The 10,831-nt window shown below is 38.9% G+C and overlaps 1 protein-coding gene across 1 annotated transcript; it reads left to right on the top strand.

Moving 5' to 3' along the window:
• Positions 1 to 2,761: 2,761 nt before the first annotated feature.
• Positions 2,762 to 7,152, top strand: LOC131255448 (probable LRR receptor-like serine/threonine-protein kinase At3g47570). The gene is made up of 2 exons (XM_058256166.1): positions 2,762 to 5,581; positions 6,629 to 7,152. Exons 1-2 carry the CDS (start codon positions 2,893 to 2,895, stop codon positions 7,069 to 7,071), a joined length of 3,132 nt encoding a protein of 1,043 aa, XP_058112149.1. The 5' UTR covers positions 2,762 to 2,892; the 3' UTR covers positions 7,072 to 7,152.
• Positions 7,153 to 10,831: the final 3,679 nt, after the last annotated feature.

Below are 10,831 nucleotides of genomic sequence, written 5' to 3'. Positions count from 1 at the left end.
AAATTGAGGTGTTTCAGCTTCCCTAATCTTGCTGGATGAACAAATTTAATTAAATACTGAGCTACCATGAATATTCATGGCATTGCATTAGCATAGGTTGGTGACTTGGCAGTCAAGGTCGCATTGAGGGAGTGTTGGGTATTACGAACGTTAGATGGTGTCGCTTGAGGAAGTGTTGGATGGTGAGGGCATGCATCATATTATAATACCATGCATGTGCATTAACAAGATTGTCTAGGAACTGTATGCTTACTTTGCTTTTCATTAATTGTGCATGTGGATTTGATAGCTTGTGTAACTTAATGTTAATGGAACCATTGAGTTAATCACTCACTCCCAATCTGGGATGGTGTTTTAAAACACCAACTATGCAATATTATCAATGCAAGTACTATCGAGATTTTAGATGGATAGGCTTAGAGTGGCTTGCACAACCGACGTTGTGTTTTAGAGGATTGAACCAAACTGAAAACTTGCATTATAATAATTTTGGGTATGTATATCGTGTCTTATATAATCTTTATTTGGGCGGACATCATATTTTAATTATATAGTTATTGTTAGCCCCATATTTATTTAACTTTGTTATTTCTACCTCACTTTGAGTCCGCTAATGTGAATTGTGCTACTCTGATTGCTCGTGTGAAAAGCGAGTGTGAATATGAACGAGGTCATACATGCATTTTATTTGGTCAACACTCAGAAACTCGGGATCGGGATCTTTGTACTCGGGTGCCGATTTTTGGGGTGTTACATACAGCCTTGCCTTTGTAGGTGAACTTACAATCTTATTAGAAATGATTTTTGTATCTATGGTAGAGTATGGACTAGGTGGTGAGGCATCAACACAAGTAGATGTCTATAGTGACCGAATCCTTGGTTGGAGATGTTCTCCGGAAAGAGGCCCATTGATGACTCATTTAAGGGGTCCTTTGGCACCATGGATTTGGAGGGATTTCAAATCCCTTGTTGTTTGGCACCATAAAGTAATGGGGGGTTTCAAATCTAAGGGTTTCAAATCCCCTCAAAGAGGGGGTTTGAAATCCACAGTGAGGGTTTTGATTACATTTAAAATCCTTCCAGTAGTTGCATGTGTAACATGTATGTCACCGGACTATTATTCTATTGGGCACATGGCCTGACCCACTAATGATGTCCCAAAACACTTATATTATCAAATGGATCACTATAATACTTTAATATGATGATTAGTACCGTCCAAACATTGTTCATGTAAATCAACGGTTAAAAATCTTTGGTTAATCACTTGGACATGATTTTGTGCTTCTAGCCCATCCGAGACTTAGAATTTCATCATTTTCGGGCAAAGCCTATATTTCAGTGGGCTTATTGCAACTATTGTGTTAAACATTACATACATTCACTAATTAGAGATATTAAAGTTGATTTAGTAATTAAATTAAGTCCATGTAAATATCTCATGCATAGTTACTAAGGGTGCCAAACACAATAGGAGGATTTCAAATTCAGGGGATTTCAAATCCAGGGGCTGGGTTACGGATCTAGGAGTTCCAAATCCAAGCTCCCAAACAGGCTCTAAAGATTATCTAACCTTTCACCAATTAGCTAACATGGCATTTCCCAAACGAGTGATGGAGATTATAATAGATCAACGGTTGCTCTCAAAAGGAGAAACCATCGACACATGAAGCAGGTTCCAAGAGTGCTTGGTTTTGGCAATCAAAATCAGTTTATCTTTCTTGGTGGAATTGGCGGGACCCACTATGTGTTTATGTGCATTTGAATTTCTTTCAACAAACCGAAGACAACAGCAAACCACAGACAGCAATACAATAGCATTTCGCACTACAAGAAACTACTGTGTGCTCCACCTGAGAATGTATCTGCGAATTCATTTTATGCCTACAATAAGCTATCAAAATGGATGGACGGTGTGGATGTAAAACACATACATTTTCGTGGGCTCCATGCCCATGTTCGCACTCACCTAATTGGTCCCACCTAATCTGCCTCCTCAATTAGAGGTGTGCATCAAGTCGAGTCGGACCGAGTTAGGGTTGGTCTGACTCAATCCGGTTTTGAAATAGTCCTGACTTGAACTCGATCCAACTCGGTACCGAGTCCAGCATGCCTGACCTATTCCAAGTCCGGGTCTAGCTTGGACTAATCCGAACCGAGTCTGACCCGGTCACAAGTACCGAGTCGGGCGGAGTGCACTGGTTATTCACAAGCTGAAATCACAACTCAAAACTTAGATTCACTTGTTAGAATTGCAGCCTCTCCCTGAGATTCAGCTGCACGGCGTCTCAGATCTGAAACGTCTTAAATAAGTTTTTTTTAATATATATGTATGAGTCGAGTTTTAGATCGAATCGAATCAGTACTGAGTTGGATTTCGCGTCGAGTTGAGTCGAGTTACTGGGTGACTCCAACTTGACTCGGTTTGAGTTTGGATTGGACGAAGTCAACTCAATTCATCTGGACTCACCCACTCGGTAGTGTTGTCCAGTGGGACGTTTAAATTATCATATTACTCATCTAATGGTGAGTATGAATTACGTGAGGCAAGGAAAGTTGTGCTAGTGGACGATTAAATTATCATATTACTCATCTAAATGGTAGGTGACCTCTTTCGTCAAAAGCGCGTGGGTGCCTAAAGAGTAAAGACCACAAAGAGGAATCAAGAAGCCCTGGACTAAAGGCATTCACAAATGGACGGACGGTTTGGATATAAGATATACATTATGGTGGGACCCACGGAGCTTAGTGACGTCAACACACTAGCATGCAATCCGCCTCCGTTTCCCGTCATATATATGAGCTACAAGAGTTACAAATATTGTAGGTGAGTACAACTCATCACTGCATTCCTGTTTTTTCTTCTTCATCATCCCATCTCCTATCCACATAATGGAATTCCCACGTTCCAATCTCAGGGTATTATGGTCATTTATCCTTTTCCATGCAATCCTTCTCTCCTCCATCAACCCCTGCTCACCCTCTGTATTTACATTGAAAAATGAGACAGATCGACTCGCATTGCTCTCATTCAAATATGGTATTTCCGAAGATCCTCTTGGAATCTTGAGTTCATGGAACGATTCTCTCCATTTCTGCAAATGGAAGGGAATCACCTGCAGTCGCCGCCATCATCAAAGGGTCATGAGCTTGAACCTCAGGTACCACAGCCTGGTGGGCCACTTATCACCTCACATTGGAAATCTCTCTTTCCTGAGAAGAATCGATCTCTCCAACAACAAATTCCAAGGCCAAATCCCTCAAGAAATAGACCGTCTATTCCGGTTGCAGCATCTCAATCTGTCCGTAAATTCACTGCATGGAGAAATTCCATCCAATCTGAGCCACTGCTCAAAACTCGTAGCCATTCACATCGAGCAGAATCAGTTGGACGGAAAGCTTCCCACTGAGCTTGGCTCTTTGTCAAAGCTCATTGCTCTTAACGTCTACAGCAACAATCTCAGTGGAAGCATCCCACCTTCGTTGGGGAACCTTTCGTCTCTCACGACTCTTCGTCTAACATCTAACAATTTTGACGGGCAAATTCCAAACCAGCTTGGTCAATTGGCAGGCATTATCAATTTTCTAATAGCTGGAAATCAGTTATCAGGTACGATTCCACCATCGATTTATAATCTCTCATCCATCCAAGTGTTTAGCGTGGCAGCTAACCGGCTACATGGAAGAATTCCCCCCAACCTAGGCCTTGCTTTTCCGCGCCTGCAATGGTTTGCTTTAGGAAGAAACCAATTCACTGGACCGATTCCAATTTCATTGTCCAATGCTTCAAGTCTCGGAGCTGTTGATTTTAGCTCCAACAGTTTTAGTGGACATGTGCCTTTGAATCTAGGAAGTCTTTCGCGTCTCTACCTTTTAAATATTGAGATGAATCAGCTTGGAAGCAGGGAAGGTGATGACCTGAGCTTCCTCACTTCACTTACCAACTGCACCCGTCTGAAAGTTATGAGTGCAGCTACCAATAATCTCTATGGTGAGTTGCCCAGCTCTATTGCTAATCTCTCGACACAGCTAAACGTGCTCCTTTTAGGGAGAAACAAGATATTTGGAATCATTCCCAAGGGAATTGAGAATCTCATTAGCTTGTATGTTCTGAGTCTGGCAGAGAACTCCCTGAAGGGTATTATTCCAGATGCTATTGGGAAGCTTGACAAGTTGCAAGTCTTGAGAATGTTTCAAAATAAACTTTCAGGGCGAATCCCATCTTCAATTGGTAACATTACTCGATTGAGCTTTCTCTACTTGGATGGAAATGGTTTCCATGGAAACATACCATCAAGTTTTGCAAATTGGGGATTTATGGAAGAATTGTACATTTCTCGAAATAAACTCAATGGTACCATCCTCAACCAAGTCGGCGCAGCTATAATCTCCCTGGATCGCAATTCATTCACTGGGTCTCTCCTGCTGGAAGTTGATAACTTCGAAAATATTAGGGAGATGGACATCTCAGAGAACAAACTATCAGGTGAAATTCCAAATATGTTGGGAAAGTGTCAAAGCATGGAGTTGCTTGATATGCATGGCAACTTGTTTCAAGGAACCATTCCAGAGTCTCTAAGGAATTTGAAAGGTATCATAGAGCTAGATCTTTCGCGCAATAACTTGTCAGGGCAGATTCCAAAGTATTTTGAAGAACTTCTTTACTTACAGTATTTGAATTTATCATTCAATAATTTCGAAGGTGAAGTGCCCAAAAGAGGGATCTTTAAAAATGCCAGCGCAATTTCAGTTGTCGGAAACAGCAAACTCTGTGGAGGTATCCCAGAACTACAATTGCCAGGGTGCCCTAAGCAAGCTTCTAAGAAACGAGGGAAGCCTCTAGCTCCCACAGTAAAAGTCACAGTCATTACTGTGGTTTTATCTTCGTTTCTCCTGTCGTGTATCATTGCAGCTCTTTATTGGAGAAGAAATTCTCAAAAGAAAGCTACTTCTCCATCTTCCACACAGAATCAGTGGTTACAAGTTTCTTATGCAGATCTCCTTCAAGCAACAGATGGGTTTTCCTCAGCTAATTTAATTGGTGTGGGAAGTTTTGGTTCTGTATATAAAGGAATTCTAGAATGCTTTGAAACACTTGTTGCAGTGAAGGTACTCAACCTCCTGCAACAAGGAGCTTTTAAGAGTTTTGCAGCTGAATGCCAAGCATTAAGAAACATCCGGCATCGAAATCTTCTCAAGATCTTAACAGTTTGCTCGAGCACTGATTTTAATGGCAATGATTTCAAAGCTCTAGTGTTTGAGTACATGCATAATGGTAGTCTGGAGAAGTGGTTGCATCCAAATGTAGATGAACAACCTCAACTGAGGAGTTTGAATCTTACCCAGAGGCTAAATATAGCCATTGATGTGGCTTCAGCATTAGATTATCTTCATCATCATTCCAAAATACCAATTGTTCATCGAGACCTAAAACCAAGCAATGTTCTTCTCGATGATGATATGGTTGCCCACGTGGGTGACTTTGGTTTAACAAGGTTCCTCTCTGAAGCTGCAGAAGGTTTCTCCCAAAATCAAACTACCACATCTGGGATTAAGGGATCGATTGGGTATATTCCTCCAGGTAAGGTTTTCAATCCATTTTTTTAATTCATTCATCTTGCAAAATGATTGGTAATTTCCATATAATAATATTATGGTGAAGCTTGTTAATAACGATATGCATAAAATAACCTAATCGATGGATATTTTTAGGTACATTAGTGTGTGTCTATATATATAGTTATCTAATGTCTTAAATTTGTTTGTAATAGAGTTTGTTGATGCCAATAACATATGCTGGATCTTATTGGAAAATTTTAGAAAAATTCTTGTTGATTGTTGGATAGTTTTAGAGGTTGCTACTCGATGGTATTGAGGGTTCTTCGATGTCATCGACTGGTTATTGATGGTTGTCGATGTCATCAAAGGTCCCATCAAAGAGGTGTGCAAAATTTCTTAAGTGTGCCATTTGTTTCCTATTTCAATTGCGGTAGTATATATACAAAGTATGATTGGAATTAGGGTATAAATTAGGGTTCTCTAAACATGTTTAAGAGTTTGAGAGGATTTTTAAGAAAAAAGGTTTGACCATTCGTTCTTGGAGCTTTGATTGCTAAGATTTCATATCTTGTAACTTCGTTTTTTTATAGCGCATTGTCGCTTTGTACCATAATTTTTTCCCCACCTCAATTCGGATTGCTTTATAATTGAATATGTTTGTACAATCATGATTATCTTGTTAAATTTCTCTGCGTGCTTGATGTGAGCCCAAACTTTGAACTGTCCATGTGATGTAACACCCATGAAACTCTCAACGCGCAACTTTTACCCTGATCCAAACTTTTGGTGGGCCACGGCAAAAGGAAACAGTTTCCTCTCTTGATTTAAATCTCCCTTTGCTATGGCCCACCAAAGTTTTGAATCAGGGTGAAAATTGGTCCTTAGGGGTTCCATGGGGTGCTGCATCACATGGACTGTTCGGATTTTGGGCCCATGATACGTGTGTAAGCGGAAATGTTAATTATTTAAATGAAATATTTCCTTTCTCCCTCTCAATATCTAACCACTATTTTTATCTTTCTTTAAATAGATGCCTAACATTCAAATATGTGATATTTGTAAATAATAGAGTATGGGATGGGCGGTAAGGCGTCCACACATGGAGATGTATACAGTTATGGGATCCTTCTACTCGAGATGATCACTGGAAAGCAACCAACCGATGACATGTTTAAGGACAATCAGAGCCTTCATCACTTTGCAAAGTCAGCTTTCCCTGAACAAGTAATGGAGATTATAGATCCAAGACTTCTCTTAGAAGATGCTGAAGCAATTCGAGACAGTGAAAATCGTAACAATTTGATAAATAGAACGCATGATTGCTTGGTTTCATTGGTCAGCGTTGGTGTATCGTGTTCTGTAGAATCGCCAAAGGAACGAATGAAGATGAGAGACATTGTCATGAAAATGCATGCAATTAAAGACTTATATATGGAGGTTGGGATTCACCAACAGAGACAAAATAGGCCCCTATTTTTAGGTGAGGGTTCATCTTACGTCAGTAACTACTAATATTAGATTAGTAGTTACATTGAAGAAGATTCCATCATAAAATAAAACAGTTTGATATTTTTCTTAAGAAGCTCTAGATATATATTGTTTAGTGTTTAAAGCTAAGGGGACGATGTTTTCTTCTTCTTCTTTTTTTTTCTTTTCAATATATCTCATTTTAGACAAAGGGTGATTGTATTAGAAATATAATAAGAGAAAATGCTTATAAGAATAGAGAGAATATTGAGTACTAAGATACCGAATCCTCACAAAATTTTATATAACCTATTCCAAAAATACCATTATAATCTTACCAAGTATTCATCAATGGCTTTGCCTGTTGATCGGGAAGGCGTGCGCGCAAATGAAAGAGGTGGATATTGAAAGAAATAGTATCAACAGCCCATAGTGTCCAAGTTGTTTTGGGCCTGGCCTATTTTTGTGGGCTTTAAAACTTTGATTTGGGCTAGGCTTCAGCTTTTCATATAGCCATTAGGCCAAATCTGGGCTAAATTTCTAGTCAGATTAGTATATGGTTGGACTCATGCCCAGGAATGCAGCTCGATTAAAGAACGGGCATTGATGGAGACTCTGCCCATTCCCACTTACCCTTGCTATATTTTCGGTTCAGGGAACATTCATGATGAGAGAGCCCTATTTATGAACTAACTCAATGGGCTTGAATCCGTAGCTCAATGGCATACAACTTGTGTTTCAACGTTGAGGTCATGAGCTCAAGTTTGGCCTATGAACTAGCTAGAGTAGTAATTGGCCTAGTGAAACATGTCCAGATCTAGCCCATTAGCCATATATCTGTGTAAATGCCCCTAAAAGACCTGAATTAGGCTTCAAAAATCATTTTAGTACATGAGGTAGTAGGTTTAATTGATCTAATGTGATGGAAATGTATTAAATGTTGGGAATATCGCAGAAGCAAACTCGAATTCAATCAACCAAGGCAAAATCAAACGCAAACAAAAACATACTGAGAAGACATAAATTTTACATGGAAAAACCTTCTTAAGAAAAAATCACAGTACAAAGTGACAAACAATTAACCATGAAACAATATTACAAGAGCTATGAAACTTACAACAATCAGAACTCCCTTCAAATCACTCAAAACCCTAACTTTTGCTCTATATAATCCTTAAGAACATTTTAACATTCACTAAGAATACTCTTAAGTCCCAATTGCACCCGATATATATATATATATATATATATATATATATATATATATATATATATATATATATATATATATATATATATATATATATATATATATATTATCACAAGCAGAATAAGAAATATATTGCTCACTTATGTAGCTCCGCATGTGTCGTCAATTTATTGACATCGATCAAGTAGTCATTGATTCGATCAAAGTTGCAAATTTGGTCAATTGAACATGCTAAAAACATTTCGATGAAATTGAGATATTCTTCTAATTATTATTGATCGATCGACCCGATCATTGATGAACATGTCCAAAGTGTCGAGAGAGCAATCTATCTAATTTTAGAGAGGTTCAATTGATCGAGTATTACTATCAATTGATCAATGTCTTCTACATAAACTAAAGGCATTCATTCAACATCCAACTGCTAATCTTGAAACCATGGTTTGACCATACCTTAGATTCGAAGCGGTGAGTAGCACAAAAGGGCATATTATAGGGAGGCCTCCCTTTAAGAAATCCATAGAGTTAGATCACGTCTAACCAAATATGAGTTGACTCTGACAAGTAACATCAGACTCGACCAAATCTTAAACCACTGGTCAAGCCTAGCCCATAAGCTGGCATTGCAAATGGGCCAACCTATAGCTTGTCCAAGTCCAGCACCCCATGAACCATTAACCCATGTCATTTCCTGCAAGACCTAAGTCGACTCAGACTAGGCCTGGCTTACGGGATCAAGTCGGATCAAGTTCGAGCTGACTCGGACGAATCTCATCAGGCTCGTCCAAGTCATAAAACCATGGTTTGAGCAGCCCATGTGCTAGCATCTAAAATGGGCTAGCCTATATCATGTCCAAGTTTAGCCCATGAATCAAGGTCCATGCCCTGCATGACCCAAGTCAGGCTCAAGCTAGGAACTACGAATCTCAGTCACCAATGCCAAGCTAGTCGCGCCAGGCCATGCATAACCCTCAGGCCTGCATCAAACCAACAAGCCACGAAGATCAGGCCAAACCAAACCCAAAGCTAGGTGGGCCCATTTCTGATCCAGCCAGGTAGCTAATGTCAATGCCCTGTGGTCCCCACCATGATGTATGTGTTTTATCCAAGCCGTTCATTCATTTTTCTAGTCTATTTTAGGGCATGAGCAAGGCATATACAAAGCTCAAGTGCACCCCACTACAGGAAACAGTAGGGATTGAATTCTTACATTTAAAAACTCCTTAAGGCCACATGTGTTTTGGATCAAGCTGATTTTTGTATTTTCCCATCATCCCGGTCTTATCTAACCTTATGAATAAGTTGGATGGCAAATAAACTTTATGATGGCCCTAAGAAGGTTTCAATGCTGGCTGACCCCACTATTTCTTGTGGTGTACACATTCAACAAAACAAGCAAAAAAATAAAAGCCTATAAAATAGTGGCATGGCTCTGGATCATTTGGTTTTTATGATTTCGGACATATGGAGTATCCACAGGTATAATAGATGAACGGTATGGATCTCATACATATGTGCCTTACGTACTTGACATAACTAAGATATTAGCATCTAGCACTGGATACATGATGATTCATACAACAATGAAGCATTTTGGCATCTGCAAAAAACAAAATGACAAGTGGAATTTTGCATATTACTGGTTTGCATTGGAACAAATAACCAACTAAATGGACTATAAAATGAAAATTAAAGAATGAAACACATTGAAAGAATAAATTTTCATTAGTCAGAGGTTAAAACTTACAATTTCCCAAACAATCTTAATTTGAGGCCCTGCCCCGTCTAAAGATGGGCCCCCATGGTTTGAGTTTGGATCAGTACATGTATGCCCATGATTTGAGCCTGACTTATATTAGGCTGAAGTGTCCTATTACCTGTTACAAGTGTGGCTGGTAGTTGTGAGATATAAACTTTAATTTGATAAGCTCCGTCAAAGAATATAGAATATAAATATCAATTGTTTAAGAAAAAGATGGACAGCGATTAGATGGTAAGGTACACCGAATTAGATTTGGTTGGGTTATGGCAAAAAGAGAACTTATAAATTCCTAGATGGCCAAAGAGAACTTAGATGGTAAGGTACACCCAATCAGTTTCTCATAAAGAATTTGTTTCCAGAAAATAAATTCTTTAGCAACTTGTAAATTCCTAGTTTCCAAAGAACCCAAAATACAGATTCGTTACATCACATATGGATAAGGAATAGAAGATTATAACCAACTTATTTGGAAGTGTAAACAAACAGATGCATATGAGTTCTACTGTGTGCTTGTAAGTAATCAGATTACATGCAAAATCATTCATGTTGATAGCTTCCAACATTCTCAATCTGCAAAATCATTCATGTTGATACCTTCCAACATTCTCAATATGATCTAACATGAACCTTGCATGTATTTGTTTCGGAATGGGTCTGCTTCCATGTGTGGAATGTGTCCATCCAGCTGTAAGTTAGAGCCATAAATCTAGTAGTAGTGATTTCATATTTGTGTTTTTGTTGCAGCATTTGTATCTAAATCAAATGAATAATACCCCTCATTATTGTTTAAGAAAGAAAAGATTTTCACCACTTACAAATGAAAAGTAAGAGGA

The sequence above is a fragment of the Magnolia sinica genome, chromosome 9, assembly GCF_029962835.1.
Source record: "Magnolia sinica isolate HGM2019 chromosome 9, MsV1, whole genome shotgun sequence".
Classification (NCBI taxonomy): domain Eukaryota; kingdom Viridiplantae; phylum Streptophyta; class Magnoliopsida; order Magnoliales; family Magnoliaceae; genus Magnolia; species Magnolia sinica.
This window is presented reverse-complemented; position numbering and strand designations above follow the sequence as displayed.